Here is a 21,822-nt window from a genome sequence, read left to right as displayed (position 1 = left end):
AAAGGAGAGATTGGGAGAAAAATCTATTTAGAACTAAATGTTGCTGAGCATTTCTTCTAGGATTATATTTGATGGTAGTGGGTAAGATTTTTCTTTACTCTACATGGCTATTTCTGCACTCCCTACAACAAACTGTAATTAAAAGAACCAAGTAATGTAGCTTGCAATTTAAAACTCTTGAGTTATCAGAGATACAGAATAATTATGAACCACTGGACTGGACAAGGATAAGAAAATATTATGTAACATTCAGGCAATAAAATGTAGTTCTTTGCAGGGAGGGCTTACATTTCAAAGTTAACGAATTTTTAAAATCTCCCCAAAAAATTCATCACATTGATTTTTCCTTCTGGAGTGTCAAATTAAGCTCCAAGATGTATATTCCAGAGGTCACAGCAGCAATGATTGATAGGAAGGCACTGACATGTGTCAGGAAATAATCAATTCACTGTATAAAGACTTTAAAGAAACAAAAATAGCAACAGCAGTAGTTGTGATGAGTGCACTGACGCAACAAAAAACTGATCCGCCAAAATTTAGCAAATTCTCTTGTGGTTGTTGAAAAACCCCTTTTACTAGTAATGTGTATTTTCCAGGGGTAGTCTTAAAGATGCAATTGATAAATACAAATTACTGCACTTACCTATATCTACACGTCTTATGATCTACTTTTAGGATTGGTTTACACGGCTCAGGTTTTTTCCCATCCCGCTGGACTTTTCCTATTCAATAAAAGAGGGAAATGGATATAATATTGGAGTGATTACTCCAGCATCAAGGCCAGTTCAGATTAGCTGTTCTTGTCATAGTTTTATTTTTTTTATTTTAGAGATTATCCCCAGCCTTCCCAAGGGGTATTATGTGCTAATACTCGGAGCAGTGCAATATCACAGCAGCCCATGGAGGAGATGAGCAAACACGTCCCCCCCATTTCATTTTCCTGTTACAAAAATCAATTAAATATCTGGTCCCCAGATGGAGACATGTCAAATGTTAAACTGATAAGAACAGACACGACATCTGATCTTTGCTTTGTTATTAGTATTTTCACAGAATGTTCACTTAGATTTGCTTCCATTTACTGCCCAAAAGTAAAATGCAAATCTCTGAGGTTAGAGCTGAATTTAATTTACTGTTATTTCCCAACTCTGTAATTGGTTTACAATGTATCTTTAAGTCTGCAAGGCAAATCTATTTTTATAACTGCACACAACGTATCAATATTCTTCAACAAGTGTTGCTGAACCTTTTAAGTAGTCAATAGCTATAGCTACCTACTCCGTCATAGATGTCAAAGGATGTACAAAATAAAAACAACAGTCCAGATCTAGCCTACCAATTTCAACTTTGCGGACTACATTTAAATTCTCCTTTGCTCATCAGTTCAATGTGTTTTCCCATTTCTTACTCTTTTTTGGACTCTTGCAACCTTTCTTGGCTTCTTGCCAATTCTTCTATTCCCCACCTTGTTCATCCTGCTCCCAAATTTCTGTGTTCCTCTAACGGGTTCTTGCTTCTATTTGGTGTAGTTCCAATCAGGTAATTCTGCTGATATTGCCACCATAATTCTGTTCATAACAGTTTTCAGTGTTCTGTGACCATAATCTAACATAAATGAACTCCTGAATGCAAAATTTAGCGATAATTGGTTTCCAATGAGAATATAGTTAGTGATGTCACTGTACCAAAATTGAAATCTTTGTAGTTTTTTTGGCACATCCAAGTCAGTAGCTAAAAGGTTAACTGAATCAACGACTTTTCAAGATCAGAAAATGCGACTTAAAATGTGTCAATGAGCTATCATTGTTTATCTGCCAATAATCTAATTACATAAATCATGTTGTTAGTGAATCTCAACATGCAGCTCATTCTTTGGTGGCACAATTGGAATCAGACAAATGGTGTGATTGTACTGCTCAGAGCTGATGGCACAAAATGTTAATAGAAAAATTCCATGGTGCATGGACAAATCAGAGCAATCTTTTCTATTTCCAAAAGGGAATAATTATTGCAATCAGGTGGAATTTGCTTCATCTGGCTTTCTGTATTGAATAAAGAGTGTAGCACATTCTTTTTTGTCACATGGAGAAAGTGGAGCAATGGGATTAGTTTTGGTTTGCTTCAGCAAAATAAAAGCACATTTACAATGAGGCAAACTACCTCTTTCCATTCTGTAAATTGCTATAGTTTAATGCTAATATTTTGATTCCAAAACTGCACTTGGGTGTGATCTTTGTGTTGCGGAACCAGTGCAGTCTAGACCTTGAAGGGTGCAATTAAAATCACACTTGTCTTTAAAGGGCTATACACTCAACAGCATCAATGAAGTTAAAATGGGTAAATGTCTTAGGTTGAACTTTCGGCCCCCCTGACCCCTGCTCCACCCCACTCGTGGAAGTCAAGAAGAAGGCCGGAAGGGCGGGGGTGTGAAAATACTGCCATGGACGGCAACTCGATATATGGATGCCATTCCTGGAGCCAGCCATTTTTAGGGAGACACGTTCAGGGCCTGGAAAGACTGCCTGCCCCATGAGTTGGGCAGGCAATTAGGCTTATTAAGGGCTTTGTTAAAGGTAAGGGATTTTCCAGTTGGCCTAGTTTCCTCATGTGACGGGGGCAGGTCAACTGCCTGGAGGCAGGCGCTCAGCAGTAGGCAAGGATGCCAGCACTCCTAGTTGTCCAACAGGCCAACCCAGCCTGCATGTTGGAGTAAAGTCAAAGACCACCCTGTAGAGGGATTCTCCCCATTCCCTGCACACTGGTGGCATGGCAGCTTTTTATACTTTTATTAATTTTGTTAAGAAGTTGCTTAGAGGGCACCTTCTTGTTGAGTCTAATACCAGTTTTATTTACCTACTTCTGAAGCTAGATGCCTATCTAAAGCTGGAAGGCCTCTGGGTGGCCTTTCAGCTTTGAGAGCCTGCCCACCACCCTTCGTTGGATTGGGAGCTCATCTCCATGCCAATTAAGGGCTTACCCATGTGAAAATCTTAACTTTAATCAGTTTCCCTCTCAGTGATGGGTTTCTCACCCAAAAACATACCCAGCTCCTGTTTCCTGCCTCAGTTGTGAAAATTCAGCTCCTTGCTAAGGAAACACGCTCATTTGCATCATTGTACATGTCCAGTAAGTGAGGAAACACATTCCTATAATGAACAGTTGAGATGGAGCAAGTAACTTGATATTGAACCTTCAACTGCACCTCAACTTCATTTTCTTGTCATTGTTTCATATCCCTGATGTCCTTGCCTAACAAAAGTCTGTCTATCTCAGTCTTGAAAGCTCCAATTGCCCCAGCATCCATTGCCTTTATGGAGGTGGGGTATGGAGAGAGAGTTCCAAATTTCTATTATCCTTTGTGCAAAAAGAGCTTCCTGATTTGGTTTCCTAATGGCCAAGCTCTAATTTTGAGTTTATGCCTTAATTCTAAGGTTAGGATTGGAGAGTAATTTTCCAGAATTTTCAGAACCAACCTTAAATTTTTTCTTAAACGAAAACAGAAAATGCTGGAAAGACTCAGCAGGTCTGACAGCATCTGTGGAGCTTCTTCAGAGAAGAAGAGTCATACGGACTTGAAACATCAACTCTGTTTCTCTCTCCACAGATGCTGTCAGACCTGCTGAGTTTTTCCAGCATTTTCTGTTTTTGTCTCAGATTTCCAGCATCCGCAGTATTTTGCTTTTAAATTTTTTCTTTGTTTTTTTTCCTCTCCACAGCTGTGGGGAGGATTATCACACTTGTATATGCAAATTTAGAGGCAAAACACCTCATTGAATCCCCAATTACAAAACTAGGCTGCCCTGAACACTGTTGGCATTGGGTGACTGTGTTCAGGAAATGTGATGGCCTAACTAGCAGAGCCTAAAGGGTTTCTTGGAGGCCATCAACAAAAATGTAAGTTTAAAAAGTACTTATCTGAACATGGAGCCAATAGAGGTGCACAACACTACTGAATACAATCATCAGCCCCACTCAGTTTTCTCTCAGTTGCCTCATTCCAACCCCACCCTCCATTCGCCCCTATCTTTCCTGACCATTTCCTTCCATCATTTCCCCATTTCCCCAACTCTCTCCCCTCACACCTGATCGTTTCCCCCATCCTAAGTTCTACCTGAGTGCCACTATTGATGACTTAATGGCCTGAGATTGAAATCTTCTTCACCACCTGACCTGACACCCTGTAATAAGATAGTGGGTGTGCCTCAGGCCTACTGATTTTGGCAGAGGGATCATTCTCCGTGTCCAGTTCAAGCCAATGAGCCAGACTGAACAAGTTCATAGACCATTGGAAGGCATTCATTTTTGCAACGTCCAAAGATATTGGAAAATACATAAATATTCTATGTTAATTTTTTTAAAGACATAATGCAAATTAAGGTAATATACACCTACACTTACCTATTAGCTTTCAGAAGTGCTTACCATGTGGTACTATGATCTGAAAAGGTTTGCTTGGATTTTTCAAGTTCCATAGGGTTAAACTACCATCTGAATGGCTACACATGAACTGCCTCCCTTCATGATGCCAGCTGACAGAATGGATGGCCTATAAGTAAAGTTATAGTAAGTAAATTATATTTTGTGAGTAATACATTATGCTTTATTGGTGTCATTCAAGCAATTTAATATTGATGTTACAGATCAATGTGCCCTTATACTGTACATTCAATGTGTAATGGTAAAATTTGATGTAATCTACTTATGCACATTAGAATGCATTTGACACCCATGCAGATTGACTGTGCTAAATAAGTCATTCCATTGAACTCTAATAGATATGAAATTATATTGCCCATAGATTCAAGCAATATGCTGTCATTGGTTTTTTAACCTGGGCTCAACAATTTATACGTAATTTTATCAGTCTTCAGATTAGATGTTCTTCTGTGTATCCACACTCCAAAGTCTTCAGGATGTGTCGATGGCCAGAATTTTCTGCTAACCCACACCCGGCAGGTTCTGAGACGAGGTGGGGGGGAACATGAAATTGCATGGATGGGATTCTCTCCGGGGTCCGCCCGCACCTTCCTGGTACCGATTTTACAGTGGGGCGGGCAGGGCCTGTGTCAGGAAGCCCGCCCTTGCCAAATTAAGGCCCTTAAGTGGCCACTTAATGGCCATTTCTCACCTAGCCTCAATATTTAGGCTGGTGGGCAGATGACAGCTCAGGGGCGGAAGGTTGGAAATAAACTGAGTTCAATCTCAGTTGAGAGGGATCTTAGTTGAGGGAGATTGCCACTATCAGAAGACCCTTCTGACTGGGGGCGCCCTCCGCTTAGGGCTCAGTGACCTCCGGCCATCCATCCGCCTCCCTGCCTATCTCCCGAGACTACGATCGCCCCCCTCACAACCCCCCAAGACATCACCGACCCTCGCTGCATTGGGGCCCCTGCCACTTACCTGTCCTCCAGGTCGCGGGGCTTAGTTCCAGGCAGCTCCCTGCAGTGCCTCTTCTAGCCACTGCAGCGCTGTGCCTGGGCGGACTTCCTCCCATGTGAGAGCGGAAGTCTGTGAGCGGAAGTCTTGCCTTATGCCAATCAATGCTCATTATAGCATAAAATGGCATTCAGGGCTGCTGGAGTTGGCAGGGATGTGCTCCCCACCAACTTCTCAGATGACAGGAGATTTTCAGGCACAGGCTTTTTCTTGCTCACCTCCTTCAGTTCAGTGGCCGGATGCCTTAACACATGCTCCAATTTCTGGTTTCTTCTGCCTGGTACAGGTCTGTCTGTATACTCAATAGTTGAACCATGCTGGGAACACTCACTCCCTATCCCATTTGAATGATTATGCTGAGTCTGCATTTATTCTAGACACAGGCCCAATATTGCCCATCTGGCAAATTCTAGAATAACGCAGGAGGCAGAGACCTGACTTAATGGGCAGAATCATAAAATGCTTCAAAAATAATCACGGCTCGGAGGCAGTTCAGAGAAGTTTCACTAGGTTAATTCTTGAGACGAAGGTGTTGTCTTAGGAGGAAAGATTGAGCAAGTTGGATCCAACGTATTGGTGTGCGGTGGGGAGGCAGTGGCGTAATGGTATTGTAACTGGACTAGTAATCCAAAGGCCCAGGGCAGAATTTTCCCAGGATTGCACTATGTGTGGTAGCGGACGGGTAAAATGGAGTCCTACCCACCAATGAAAATGGAGGGTTTTCATGTTGTATCGTCCTGCAAAGCCTCATTATTTATTCACTTCCACGAAACACACCGTTTCCAGGGCGAGCGGGCTCTCATTCGCCTGCCTGCCATCACCCCGCTGTTGCATCACGCCGGCCGCCATCTATAAAAGGCAGCTGCCAGCAAAGTGCTCATCGCCACCAGCTCACCACCGCTGCCCGGGAGACATGGCTAGTAAAACAAAAAAGACTGCAGCCCCCCACTTCAATGATGGGTTCCTCAAGGGACTACTGGATGCTGTGGAGGCCTGCCAGGATGTGCTGAACCCCCCACACTGGCCGCAGGATGGGCAGCAAACTCACCAACCCAGCTTGGGGAGGCGGTGGCAGCAGTGATCACCACAAACATCCTGCAGAGGAGGACAGCTAGCCAGTGCCGCAAAAGGATGAATGATCTCATCCGCTCCAACAGGGTAAGTCACTCTGTTCATCACTCCCAATTCACATACTCACAAACCCATCACACATCCACAGGGGGCTCACTCACTGCCAGTGCAAAGGACATCACCATTCACTCCTTCACACACACTGTCATTGTCATCATCCTGTCCATGGACCAGACACCATCCACACAGGTCAGGCATACATATCATCCGGCTCGGCAGGCGTCTTGATACATGCTCCCTATCTCTATCCATGCAGGACAAACTGGCACACAACAGGAGGGAAAGGTCGCAGACAGATGGAGGGATGCCGGAGTTCAAAGTTCTGACAGAATTCGAAAAGAGAGTCATCCAGTTGGCTGGCGATGAGGTTGGCGCTGCTCTAGTGGGGATCCAGCGGTGCAACATCCACCAGGCAACCATGCCGTAAGTGATGTGTCCTCTTTCACATGCCACTGCCATGCACTAATTATCTCCCCTTGCTTTCGCAGGCACATCTGCCAAACAGCCGACAGAGTCCATGACCCAGGGCCTCCAATCAAACTCTGAAGAAAGCTCTGAAGAGGGATCTGAAAGCACCCTCCCTGAAGTCCCGTCACAGCGCTCACTCACACCCGCCACCAGTGCAGAGACACACACCTCGGTGGGACCTAACTTTAGAGTAGCCTTGGGATCACAATCTGGTGAGCACATCACACTTTCTGAAGCAGGGCCTTTCCGGGTCCCCAGAACTCGGAGGACTGCTGGAGGCCTGAACGTTGCTGAGTCCGAGTCAGATGACGAGTCCCTGGACTTGGTCATGTCACAGTTGCTTTAGCTGCAAAGGAAAGCTCGGGAACATCAGGAAGGGATGTCCGCTGCACTCCTCAGATTGCAAGGTACAATGGAAGAGTCTGTCCATCTTCAGGCTGAGGCGATAGTGCCGGCATTGCAACGCACCGAGGTCAACACAGGCAGGATGGCGGCCGCCATGGAGACCTTATTCCAGGGCATCGTTCTTGCACTGCTGCGCGGGTTTAACTCCATCGCTGATGCCATAGTTGGCCTCCAACAGTGTGTATGCGAGAGGGGTGCTGGGCAGCTTGATCTCACTCCAGCTACCCCTTCAGCTCATGGAGCCAGCCAGGGGCCCTCGGGCACCCACAGGGAGGAGGATCAGCAGGTGCACACTCCGGAGCCATCCACCCAGGTGACTCTGGGAGTGACCGGCCCATCCGAATCCCATCTTCCTGTGACCACTGCAGCTCCAGCTTGACAGTACAAGGAAGGTGCCACTGCCACACAACAGGACCCCAAAAGGAGGCCGGAGCCCTCCAGGTCTTGGCCCTCCAGAGGACGCCCACAAAAGTTATCACAGACAAGGTATCACAGTTCGCAGGCTGCCTCCACCTCTGTTGTGGATGTCCGGGGAGTACCATGATGTAGCACCAGGAAAAGTTAGGTAAAAGTAGTAGCACAGCCTGGCCACCGCGTTGATCACTTGTACTTACTGTTCACAATTGTAAATAAACTCCTAAGAATGACTCCCTGCCTGTGACTCCTTGTTCTGATGAGCAGTGTTCTTGTCACTCAGATGTGAAACCTTTCTGCACAAGATAAAAGGCAGGTGTCTCAGTCCAGGGCGTCTTCCCTGTGCTTTGTGCAGCCTTCAGACCACAGTGATGGTCCAGCCTCATGCTCCCTGGACACACTACTGATGCCTGCATCTCGGCAGTGCTGATCATTGCTGCCAGAATGTAGTGGGCAGGAGCCACAGAGTTCTCTCATTCTCTCTGTGTGCTCTCAGCACCTTTAATATGAGGCTGGCCCCTATCGTACCAGCATCTGTGACTAGTGATGCTGTGCACTAGTTCCTGAAGGGCTGAGGTGCTGAAGGCAGACACAGCATAAGATGCGTCTAAAGTTTCAAGGCTGCGTCTCTGAGATGGTTCTGATCATGGAGTGCAAGCAAGCTGCCCTCGGCCAGACAGGAGTCAGACATTCTCAGAGGCTATGTGAAGATTTATGGGGTGTCCTTACTGCATGTTGTCATCATCCTCCTGAGCTCGAGTGACTATTAGGGCCTCCACTGCATCTCCATGACAGGAGCATTCTCACAGGGGGTATTGGCACTGCCATAAGCCAGACTGGAGTCAAACGTTCACAACTGCGATGTGAGGATCTATGGAGACACCTCACTGCATGTCGTCATCATCCTCCACAAATCTGGCAGCTATAAGGGCCTCCCAAGTGCACCTGCCTCGCCCCGTCATTGTCACCACCAAGGACCCCTTCACCCTCATCCCCATTGGCATCCTCCTCATCGGAGGGGATGTGCAGCTCCTCCATTTCCTCTTCAGCCAGCTCCCCTCCCCGTTGCAGCACCAGGGTGTAAAGGGCGCAACAGACGACAATGATGCGTGACACATTCTGCAGACTGTATTGCAGGCCTCAACCAGACTGGTCTCGGCACCGGAATCGCATCTTCAGTATCCCGATGGTCCAAGTTGCAAACTGGTGCATGAGCCTCATTAAGGCATCACTCTGCTGCAGTCTGAGGCCCACTGCACAGGTGTCATCAGTCACAGCCTCTGCAGGTAGCCCTTGTCCCCAAGAAGCCAGCCCTGCAAGCTGTGGACCCTGGAATACTGCAGCGATCTGTGAGCAACTCAGGCATCGTGCACACTCCCTCGAAACCGTGAGCACACCTGCAGGATGTGTTTCTGGTGGTTGCATACCAGCTACACGTTCAGTGAGCAGAAGCCCTTGCAGTTGATGAAGTCCACCCAGTGTAGCGACGGAGACCTGAGCACCACATGAGTACAGTCAATCGCACCCTGCACCTGTGGGAATCCTAAGGTCAGGCCAAATCCAGTGGCCCTTGCATCCTGGCTGTCCCGGTCCTGGATGAAATGCACAAAGTTGAGTGCCATGGAGAAGATGGAATCCGTGACCTCATGGATGCATTTGTAGGTGGTGGATTGTGAAATCCTACAGAGGTCACCTGTGAAAGCCTGAAAGGAGCCACTGACATAGAAATTGAGCACCATGGTCACTTTCACAGCCACTGGCAGTGGATGCCCTCCATTACCCCTTGGCACCAAATCCTGCAGTAAGTGGAAGATGTGAGCCACCAGGTCCCTAGGCATGCGCAGTCATCAGCAACACTGGTTCTCAGTCATCTGTAGGAATGGCAGGCGGCATCTATGGACCCTAGGTGTCGCTAGGCGCTGACCAGCCACACCTCGCTGTCGCTCCTGGGAAGCATGTGTGGGGTGCCTCTGCTGCCCCTTCTTCATGAGGTTGCTGCTCCTGCCTTTGCGTGGCCAGGCGCCTCAGTTGCTCTCTCCTCCATCTTCTACTGTCTCTGTAGGCCATCAGGCATACAGCTATGTCACCAGGTTCCATGATCCTGACGTGGTCCTCCTGCAGCATGAAAGAGAGAGAGATGTGGTTATCATGGATGTACTTAGCACCTTTCCTGGCCCTGTGTGACCGCCCCTTAACGTTTCCCCGAGAGTACTGGTCACCCCTCGGATGGACAGAGATGAGTGTGCTGCATGGCTCCCCTGTCAACCTGTGACATGCGGGACACTGGTCCAAACTGGGATGTTGAGATTGCAAAGGGCTGTGAGCTCCTCCAGCAGTGACTTCTATATGGCCAGTGTTGGCGAGGAAATTGTACAACATGTGCAGCCCAACTGCTCCATGGTCCAATAAAGTGGTGGTGGACTCTAAGTCTGTGCCAGGGGGCGTGGGGGAGCGGTGATGGGGGGGGTAAGGTATGGAGCGCTTCGTGGCCCATTGGTGCCTCCATGTTGCTTGCATGGGCGGGCAGGCTACGAGCCCGACTCCAATCATATCACTGTGGCTGTGCCTGATCTGTCTCAGTTGCAGAGGCGTGGTCAGTTTATACAGGTGTCCCTACTGCGTGGCCACTTCCCTCGCTTACCCAGCCCCCCACCTCGATTGCCTGTGCACGGGATGCAGCATCAAGTTAGCTCTTGACCCCATCCCCAGCAGTCGCCTCTGAGGCTGGCCAGCACTTGACCCTGGACGCCCCCCACCTCAGCAGTCGCCTCCAAGGCTGGCCAACATTTGCACCCGGACAACCCCCACCCCTCAGCAGTCGCCTCTGGGGACAGGCATCAGTTTCCCCCGTCCCCCGGTGCACCTGAGGCCTGTAAACAACAGGCGAGCTGTGGAGAATGCTGCTGCTCACCCACCTCAGTTCCCCCAAAAGTGAAGGCCGCCAAGTGCACGTCGCCTGCATGCTGTTGTGAAACATGTCGGCGTGCTTTATCGCCGACGTGGATGGATGATACAGTGGGGTTCCAAGAGCCTGGCGGGATGGCCTTTTAATTATATTCTGATGTATTACAATTAGCTCCCTGCCAACCGATGGTGGGAAATGCAGCCCACCGTTGGCAGGCTGAGTGGATGATCGCGATCTGCCTTGATGGCATCATGAAGCAGGTCACGCCAGATTTTCCGTGCACTCCACCTATCATGCTCGCCGCCAGTGGGATTGGAAAATTCCGCCCCCCAGGGTAATGCTCTGGGGACCCAGGGTCTAATCCCACCATGGCAGATAATGAAATTTGAATTCAATAAAAATCTGGACCATGAAAAAATTGCCAATTGTTGTAAAAACTCATCTGGTTCACTAATGTCTGTCGTTCTTATCTGGTCTGGCCTACATGTGACTCCAAACCCACAGCAATGTGGTTGACTCTTAAAAATGCCCTCTAAGCGAGGGCAATTAGGGATGGGCAATAAATGTTGGCCTAGCCAACGACACCCACATCCCATGAACGAATAGAAAAAAATGATGATGGAATTTGAATTCAATAAATGTCTGAAATTAAAATTCTACTGATGACCACGAAATCATTATCCATTGTTGTAAAAACCCATCTGGTTCACTAATGTCCTTTAGGGAAGGAAATTTGAAGTCCTTACCTGGTCTGGCCTACATGTGACTCCAAACCCACAGAAATATGGTTGACTCTTCATGGCCCTATGAAATGACCTAGCAAGCCATTCAGTTGTATCAAACTACTAAGAACAAGTCAATAAGGAATGAAACCGGACAGACCACCCGGCATCGACCTGGACCCTCGAAACGACAACGGCAAACCCAGCTATGTCAACCCTGCAAAGTCTTCCTTACTAACATCTGGAGGTTTCTGCCAAAACTAAGAGAGCTATCTCACAGACTAGTCAAACAACAGCCTGACAAATTCATACTCATGGAATCATACGTAAGATAATGTCCCAGACATCATCATCACCAGCCCTGGGTATGTCCTGTCCCACTGGCAGGACAGAAACAGCAGAGGTGTCGGCACAGTGGTATACATTTGGGAGTTGCCCTGGAAGTCCTGAACATCAACTCCGGACCCCATGACATCTCACGGCATCAGGTCAAACATGGCCAAGAAAACCTCCTGCTGATTGCCATGTACCATTCCCCCTCAGCCGATGAATCAGTATCCCTCCATGTTGAACACCATCTGGAGGAAGCACTGAGGGTGGCAAGGGCGCAGAACGTACTCTGGGTGGGGGGCTTCAAAGTCCATCACCAAGAGTGGCTCAGAAGCACCATTACTGACTGAGTCCTAAAGGACATAACTGCTAGACTGGGTCTGCAGCAGCTGGTGAGAGAGCTAACAAGAGGGAAAAACATACTTGACCGCATCCTCACCAACCTGCCTGCCGCAGATGCATCTGTCCATGACAGTAACGGTAGGAGAGACCACCACACAGCCCTTGTGGAGACGAAGTCCCGTCTTCACATTGATGATACCCTCCATTGTGTTTTGTGGCACTATCACCATGTTAAATGGGATAGGTTTCAAACAGAACTAGCAACTCACAACTAAGTGCTGTGGGTCATCAGCAGCAGAATTGTACTCAAACACAATCTGTAACCTATTGGCCTGGTATATCCCCCATTCTACCATTACCATCAAGCCATGGGATCAACCCTGGTTAAATGAAGAGTGCAAGTGGCCATGGCAGGAGCAGTATAAGGCATACATGAAAATGAAGTGTCAACCTGGTGAAGCTACAACACAGGACCACTCTCATGCCAAACAACAGAAGCAGTAAGCGACAGATAGAGCTAAGTGATTTCACAACCAACGGATCAGATCTAAGCTCAGTCCTGCCGCATCCAGTTGTAAATAACGTTGGACAATTAAACAACTCACCGGAGGAAGAAGCTCCACAAATATCGCCATCCTCAATGATGGGGGAGCCCAGCACATCAGTGCAAAAGACAAGGTTGAAGCATTTGCAACAATCTTCAGCCAAAAATACCAAGTGGATGATCCATCTCGGCCTCCTCCAGAGGTCCTCAGCATCACAGATGCCAGTCTTCAGCCAATTTGATTCACTCCAACTGATATCAAGAAACAGCTGAAGGTCCTGGGTAGAGCAAAGGCTATGGGCCCTGTTAATATTCCGGCAATAGTCCTGAAGACTTGTGCTCCAGAACTTGCCGCGCCCCAAGCCAAGCTGTTGCAGTAAAGCTACAACACTGGCATCTGTCCGGCAATGTGGAAAATTGCCCAGGTATGTCCTGTACACAAAAACAGGTGAAATCCAACCCAGCTAATTACGGCCCCATCAGTCTACTCTTGATCATCAGTAAAATGATGGAAGGTGTCATCATGTGTCACTTGCTTAGCAATAACCTGCTCACCGATGCTCAGTTTGGGTTCTGCCAGGGTCACTACCAATTTCTCTGCTTTGCTGCCCTTCGACTTTGTTTTCTGGAGACCCATGATTTGTATTCCTTTTCTCACCATCAGGTCAGTTACTTCATTGCTTCTGCCTATCAAACTACCAACATATAGACTTGCTATTTTGAGTTTGGTCATCTTTTCACCTCTCCTTCAGGCTTTCTTGTTTAGTCATCTTGTCCATTGGATGGCACCCCTTGCCCATTCCTCACAAGGTTTGGGCAGCAACCCTGCGCATCACTTGCAGGTATTTCCATTCATATCAACCAGCTCTTGGTTTTGGTGGGTGGTTTTACAGCCAAAGGCCCTTTCTGCTGCAAACCCTCTCCATTTCTCTGGGCATGGGACCAGCACCAATACACACCAACTTGCCTGAACTAGTGAATGTGTTGCCCACTCTTCATTAGTTTGTCTTACATAAATAGATCCTTCAAGTGCAAAATCTTTGGGTGTGATTTTCCGGTCCCACCAGCAGACTTTCGGCTGTTCTCCAAATTTTACTGTCCCACCCATGTCGATTCCCGCTGCTGGCGGGACCAGAAATTCCCACTCTATGCCTTGTTTTTATTCAGCCTACCTTCTATAATGAGTTAAATTCATGTGACAGCATATTATTTCGATTGCCTGTTTATACAGTAAGGTTTCTATGGTAGCTGGTTAATGGACAGAAACAGTTGATTTTCACATCAGAGGGGACATAAAATCTGCTTACATGAGTGAGCAGTGATGCTTAACTATAGAATATCCCAAAAATTATGACGACTACATTAAAGCCCCACTTATCTGAGCTAAATGGATGTTACATATAAATAAAGTCTAGTTAGATGCAATTTCTGCATAGTTTTCAAAGCAAACACAAAGCCATGAGAACCTGATGCTAATGGTTCATGAGGGCTCATGATGGTGGCCACATCTACTAGAGTGGAATTGGGCTCCAGATTCAGCTCAACCACTGGAGTTATCCGAGGATATAATGAACTCCTCATTTGGCAAAGCATATTAGACCTAGGTGCACCATTCTAAAAATTTATTCCACAACATAATAAACTTAAGCTAGAGGCAGATTTCCTGAAAGGGAATAGTGTCTCAATCACCCTCATAAGGAGACAGAGATCTAGAAGTCAATACCATTTAACAACTATGCTGTCAGCCAAAAGTATCTGGCACTATGCAAAATCTGTAAGGACAGAACTTGCTGATGGGTTGGAGGAATGCTGACTCTGCTTATTACCTAGGTCATCAGGAAACACAGCTAATGAGGAAGGGTGATCAGAATTCACTAGTTCCTTCTGCATTACCTAGGGAATTAGAAAAAGGAAGAAATCATGCACAGAAATCTCCAAATTGGAGAACAGGAGAGACCAGCCGCTTCCATTTGAAAATGCCTTTTTTCCAGAACAGGTTGATGTCCATCCATCCAAAGTGCAGAATGTTACTTGAATTAGCTTTCTCTTTCTCTCAAGTTGACGAATAATAAAGCAACTGAAGCCAATACCTTTATGTTCCCTACTCCTACAGGGTGAAAATTAAGACGAATGCCTCAGATCAGGTACCAGAGTACCAACCATAGTTCAAAGTAAATGAGAATGGCTCCTCCCCCCCTTGTTTGCTAGTGAAACTCCAGTGTACTGCTTGAAATGTCAAATAACTGAAAAGCTACATGACTGTACAAATGAAAACTCTGCACCCATTCATCTTGCAGATTTGTCTCCCTGTGGCCTAATAGTGATGCACTCACCACTATCACAAATTGATTAAAGGGAAACTGCCAAAATATCATTTCTGCTGAGTCCACCAAAGGAAATCCATCATCAGCACCTGTCCATATCTGTCAGATAGGACAAAGGAATTTTCAGGGAAGCGGGGGGCGGGGTCTCATGAACGATTGGGGATTACAAAGATTATAGCTGATATAAACATTACTATCAGGAGGGAAACTTGGATTGTGGGATGTGTCTTTTACAAGTGTCACAAATCTGTTAGGGGTCAGGAACACAATGGCCTCAATATTAACCACCCAACACGGGTGGGGCAGGGTTGGGGAGGGGGCAAGAAATTTATGGAGAGCAACCCCAATCCACCACACAAGTGCCTGCCGCTTGTCATAAGGTGGTGGATTCTGAGGCACAGATCACTAAAATGCAATGATAGGTTACAAAAATATAATCAAAAAGGTTAATGGAATGTTAGCTTTTATAACAGAGGTTTAGAATATAAACAAGAGGAAACTTTGCTACAGCTATACAAAGCCCTGGTTAAACCACATCTGGAGTACTATGTACAGTTCTAGTCACCACACATTAGAAAGATATATTGGCCTAGGAAGAAGTGCAGTAACCAAAATGTTGTCAGGGTTCCAAGGGTTAGATTATGAGAAAAATGACATAAACCAGGCTTGTATACCTAGAATATAGAAAGTTGAGGGGTGATTTGATTAAGATTTCTAGGATTTTGATAACAATTGATAGGATAGATAGAAAGTTAAAATTTCTGCTGTTAGGGTGGGGGAGTTGTCATCTAGGATAAGGGAATATAACCTTAAAATCATAGCCAGGGCATTTAGGAGAGAAGTTAGGCCTTACTTGTTCATGCAAAAGGTGGTAGAAACACGAAACTCTGTCCCACAAAAAATAATAGATGCTAGTCCAAATAATAGTTTTAATTTTGAGATCAAAAGATTTTTGTTAGACACGGATTTTAAAATACATGGAGCCAGGCAGGTGAATAGAGTTAAGATACAGGCCAGCCATCATCTCGTCAAGCACAACAGACTAGAGGGATTGTAATAGTCTACTCCTGGTCCTTAGTTTCTAACACAAAAATAGCTGTAGTTTTGACAATATAGCTATGATTTTCTGGCCATAAGGCTGGTGGGTGAGACTCCTACATGTAACATGCATTTGTAATGTTGGCTTTCAAGATGGCTTTATCTTAGGTTGAAAATACTAAAATTTATGGCATGATGTCAGTGCTGTAGGCACTGTGTTATTTAAAGTATTAATATGGTGAATACATTTTATTTTATATGAAATTATGAATATAACAAACTATCATGTTGATCATAGTATTAATAAGATTACTGAAATTAATAGGATTAATGGCATTTAGACTATTGCGATCTTTTCAGGTTATTCTATTGGCAGCTTCATGCCATAGTATCTATATTTTAAGAGACTATTAAAAATGTAGGAACAGTATTTGTTTCCTGGAACTAGAAACTCCATCTGTCCTTAGTGGGTTAATACAATTAGTATTCAGTGTCAATCTTATTTATGGGTTTAATTGCTTTGGGCTACGCTGTAAATAGCTGAGAATAGTGAAAAGATTCATAGGCCCTACACTCTGACCATGCCAGAACTTCTGGGATTAATCTCAATTAAATGTTTATGGTGGTGTTCCCAGCTGTATCTGCAGTGACTTCGGCCAGAATTTTCCAGCCCCTCATGCCAGCAGGATCTTCCAGTCCTGTCAATGTGAACGAAGATGTCAATGGCTCACTGGCTCCGCCGCGCAGTGTGGGGGGTTGGGGGCGCGGCGGAGTGGTGTGGTGGTGGTGGCTGGAAGATTCCGGCCACCATGTTGACTACTGAGAAGAGAGATTACAGTGGAAGATAATGATTGACGAAAAAGTCAATGAAAAATGTCATTTCCTATTTGCTTGCACCAGACATATAATGGGTAACTAATAATGGCTAACCAATGTGCAATCACGAATTTGCATGCAAATAATGGAGCAGCTTAGAACCCAACCATCTGTTTCATAGAGATTGAAGTTGAATTCATGCATGAGATGACCGTGAAAAGTTCGCCCTCCATGCCACTTCATGACATCTTCTGTTGATGTCTGTGATAATGTAGGGGAGCAAAAAAAAAATCAAAATTGTTGGCACAAAGGCTCAATAAATTCTAAGCACTAGCAGAAAAAAATTGAAGAAAATCATGCTAGATAAAAATGTTTTCATCTTTTGGCCCCTTGAAATTTACTTCCAGGTAATGCTCAGCTCCATTTCCTTTATATTCATTATGGTTAGTAGTGGTGAAGATGTGTGGAAACAAACACAAGGAGATATAAAGGTTCTACTGCATCATTTGAATAACAGCAATAATACGTCAAAAGTAATCACTGGTTTTGGAGCACATTGGCTATCCTGAGAATGTGACATGTGCTGTATAAATTCAAGAACTTATTTCTATAATGAAGCTCACACCTGTTTCCGTCACATTCATATAATGGAAGTCTAATAATCTCATGTTGTAAATTGCCTCTTACTGTTGCTAAACAAAAAGGCCCAAAGGTTTTTGAAGGAAATGATAGATGATGATCCATTGAATATGGAGGCTGATGAGCTGAAATAATGGATAAGGAGAACCCAACCATGGTCTGGGAGGGAGGTGAAGGGGTCACGCAGGAAATAGGGCAGCTGCACTTGAGGATATCCTACACTGTTCTGAATCAGCTAAACACAAATTCAAAGAATAGCATGAAAGCAAGATACTACAGATGCTGGAAATCTGAAATAAAAACAGAAAATGCCAGAAAAACTCAGCAGGTCTGTCTGGCAGCATCTATGGAGTCATACAGACTCGAAATGTTAACTCAGTTTCTCTCTCCACAGACGCTGCCAGACCTGCTGAGTTTTTCCAGCATTTTCTGTCTTTATTTCAAAGAATAGCACCTCATCTTTCTACAAGGGGCTTTACAGCCTTCTGGCTGTAACATTGAGTTTAACAATTTTAGATCTTAATCACTCTTATTTGCTGTTGGACAGCAGATGCTAGTGATAAAGGATGGCTGCACCAGAGCAACTGGGAGTGGAGGAGGTGTGGGCTGGTGTTTGAAGTGGTATTCCCTGTGGCCAGTAGGTGGTCTGCACCCCTGGCGTTTACCTGCCTTTCTACTGCCACATTCCCGGGTCATGTGGGCCTTCACTTCGCCAGATATTCTATGCGTCCCTACTCTTGCTGTTGCCATTTACACCTCCTCTGGACCCATCTTTTACTTCGATATTTGTCTCATAATCATTTATTTTGGCTGGTGCCATCATGACGTTTGTCATTTCATCACTCCTATTCACCACCCTATCACATAGCTTTAGCTTTTGTTTCTTTCCTGTCTCTTTTTCCATGGCTCTGCACTTGCTTAAAAATGGTTAGGAACAAGGAGCAGGAGTAGACCATTCAGCCTCTTGAGCCTGTTCCACCCGCAATTCAAAGAGATTGTGGCTAAGCTGTGCCCTAACTCTCCATCTGCGCCTTTGCTCCATATCCCTTAATACCTTTGGCAAACAAAAATCTATCGTCTCAGATTTAAAATTATTATTTACACGAGCATCTTCTGCTTTTTGTGGCGGGAGCTCTACATTTCTGCTACCCTTTTGCAGAGAAGTGCTTCTTAGGCCTGAACTTTACAGTCCCTGGGGTTGCGATGACAAGCAGTGGGGGTGCGTGGCTTTGTCTGCAGCCTGACAGCCCCCAGTCGCTCCTGTGGGTGTTGTATCCATGCAGTAGATGAGGTGTCAGGCAACCCATGCACCCATGGGTCAATTGAGCCCCTTAAGTGGCTAAATAATAGCCATTTGATTGGCTGACAGCTCTCAGAGGTAGAGCTTCCCCTTGGATGGCGGAAGAAGGGCCGACTCAAGGTAATTAAAGGCACAATATCTGTTAAATGGCTGTGGGATACGCAGGCGGGTTTGCCCCTAATTATTATGTTGGGGTGGGTCTCTGCCCCCTGCTTAAAATTCAGCCACTATCGTCTTTGCTGAGTGACCTGGCTCTGTCTTTAAGCCTATGTCCCCTTGTCCTAGATTTCCCTGTCAGTGGAAACAGTTTTTTGCTCTCTACCCTATCAATTCCTTTTAAAAACCTAAACAAAAAAATCAAATCACCCCCTAATCTTTTATGTTCCAGGGAATACAAGGCTAGTTTATGTAATCGCTCCTCATATTTTAACTCTTGGCTTCCTAGTAACATTCTGCTGACTCTCCTCTACACTCCTTCCAAGGCAAATATATCATTTCTTAGATGCAGTGCCCAGAACTCCACACAGTACTCTAGATGTGGTCTATCCAGGACTTCATATAGCAAGTTTCCCCCCCTTTATATTATTGCCCACTAGATATAAAGGCTAACATTCAATTAGCCTTTTTGATTAGTTTTTTTTTTAACCTGACCACACATATTTGAGTGAACTGTATACATGATCCCTAATTCTCTATAGACCTTTTGTAAAGGTTCCTAGATGTTCAATATTCCTAGATTTTCACTGTTTAAAAAACACATAAGTGTATCCTTTTTGGTCCAACATGCATGACCTCATACTTAACTGCACTGAAATCCATCTGCCACAGTTTTACCCACTCATTTAATCTAACAATGTGTTTAATCGAATGGGTGATGGGCATTAACTGGGGATTCATTTGAACCCCTATGAATAGACACAGACTAAAACTGTGGTTGTTGGGCTGGTATATGCTTGTAATATGTAACTCTGTAAGTAAATACAGAAGTGTGTAAAGATTGGCTCCAGATCTGTCCTTCACCGACTGGCTTTCTTGAATCATACATGGTAGCGGAGAATCGGTGCCTAAAGCTAAGGCATTCCACAACCAATGGATCAGATCTAAGCTCTGCAGTCCTGCCACATCCAGTCGTGAATAGTGGTGGACAATTAAACAACTCACTGGAGGAGGAGGCTCCACAAATATCCCATCCCCAATGATGGGGGAGTCCAGCGCATCAGTGCAAAAGATAGGGCTGAAGCATTTGCAATGACCTTCAGCCAGAAGTGCTGAGTGGATGATCCATCTTGGCCTCCTCCTCCGGTCCCACGCATCGCAGAGACCAGTCTTCAGCCAATTCGACTCACTCCACCTGATATCAAGAAACAGCTGAAGGCACTGGATACTGCCAAGGCTATGGGCCCTAACAACATTCCAGCAATAGTACTGAAGACTTGTGCTCCGGATCTTGCTGCACCCCTAGCCAAGCTGTTCCAGGACAGCTACAACACTGGCATCCACATGGCAATTTGGAAAATTGCCCAGCTGTGACTTGTACGCAAGAAGTGGGGACAAATCCAACCTGGCCAATTATCGCCACATCAATCTATTCTCCATCATCAATAAACTGACAGAAGGGGTCACCAACAGTGCTATTAAGCGGCACTTGCTTAGCAATAACCTGCTCACCGACTCAGTTTGGATTCTGCCAGGGCCTCTCAGCTCCTGACCTCATTACAACCTTGGTTCAAACATGGACAAAAGAACTGTACTCCAGAGGTGAGGTGAGAATGATTGCCCTTGATATCAAGGCAGCATTTGACCAAGTGTGGCATCAAGGTGTCCTCGCAAAACCCGAGTCAATGGGAATCAGGGGGAAGACTCTCCACTGATTGGATTCATACCTAGTACAAAGGAGGATGGTTGTGGTTGTTGGAGGTCAATCATCTCAGTTCCAGGACAGCATGGCAGGAGTTCTTCAGGGTAGTTGTCCTAGGCCCCACCATCTTCAGCTGCTTCATCAATGACCTTTCTTCCATCATAAAGTCAGAAGTGAGGATGTTCACTGATGATTGCACAATGCCCAGCACCATTTGCGACTCCTCAGATACTGAAGCAGTCCATGTCCAAATGCAGTAATCCAATATCCAGGCTTGGGCTGATGAGTGGCAAGTAACATTCGACAATGACCACCTCCAACAAGGGAAAATCTTCCATCACCACTTGACATTCAATGGCATTACCATCATTGAATCCCCCACCATCAACATCCAGGGGGTTACCATTGAACAGAAACTGAACTGGACTAGCCATATAAATACTGTGGCTACAAGAGCAGGTCACAGGTTAGGAATCCTGCGGCGAACCACCTCCTGACTCCCTAAAGCCTGTCCACCATCCACAAGGCACAATTCAGGACTGTGATGGAATACTCTCCACTTGCCTGGATGAGTGCAGCTCCAACAACATTCAAGAAGCTTGACACCATCCGGGACAAAGCAGCCAGCTTGATTGGCACCCAATCCACAAACACTCACTCCCTCCACCACCGATGCACAGTGGTAGCAGTGTGTACCATCTACAAGATGCACTGCAGAAATTCACCAAGGCTCCGTAGACAGCACCTTCCAAACCCACAATTGCTACCATATAGAAGGACAAGGGCAGCGGACACATGGGAACACCACCACCTGGAAGTTCCCCTCCAAGTTACTCACCATCCTGACTTGGAAATATATCACTGTTTCTTCACTGTTGCTGGGTCAAAACCCTGCAACTCATTCCCTAATAGCACTGTGGGTGTAGCTACACCACATGACTGCAGCAATTCAAGGTCGCAGCTCACCACCACCTTCTCAAGGGCAATTAGGGATGGGCAATAAATCCTGGCCTAGCCAGTGACGTCCATATCCCATGAATGAATAAAAAAAAGTTAAAGCTTGAAAGCTTAAAAAAGGACAGAAAACTATAATCCTAGTAGCCATCATCAAAAATGGTAGAAATCAAGTGTAAATTGTTGGTGTATGATT

The 21,822-nt window shown here is 45.6% G+C and overlaps 1 protein-coding gene and 1 pseudogene across 1 annotated transcript in view; both read right to left on the bottom strand.

Moving 5' to 3' along the window:
• stxbp5l (syntaxin binding protein 5L) overlaps positions 1–21,822 on the bottom strand; it is a 578,167-nt gene that overhangs the window by 263,097 nt on the left and 293,248 nt on the right. The window contains exons 8-9 of the mRNA XM_078559960.1: positions 4,423–4,546; positions 644–722 (exon numbers count right to left, since the gene is read on the bottom strand). Coding sequence (XP_078416086.1) covers positions 644–722; positions 4,423–4,546 — 203 coding nt within the window. The remainder of the gene's footprint in view (positions 1–643; positions 723–4,422; positions 4,547–21,822) is intronic.
• LOC144692066 (U2 spliceosomal RNA) lies at positions 855–1,058 on the bottom strand (annotated as a pseudogene).

This window comes from Cetorhinus maximus, chromosome 16 (genome assembly GCF_964194155.1).
Source record: "Cetorhinus maximus chromosome 16, sCetMax3.hap1.1, whole genome shotgun sequence".
Lineage (NCBI taxonomy): Eukaryota > Metazoa > Chordata > Chondrichthyes > Lamniformes > Cetorhinidae > Cetorhinus > Cetorhinus maximus.
The sequence above is the reverse complement of the archived record's forward strand: the minus strand, read 5'-3'. Positions and strand labels throughout refer to the sequence as shown.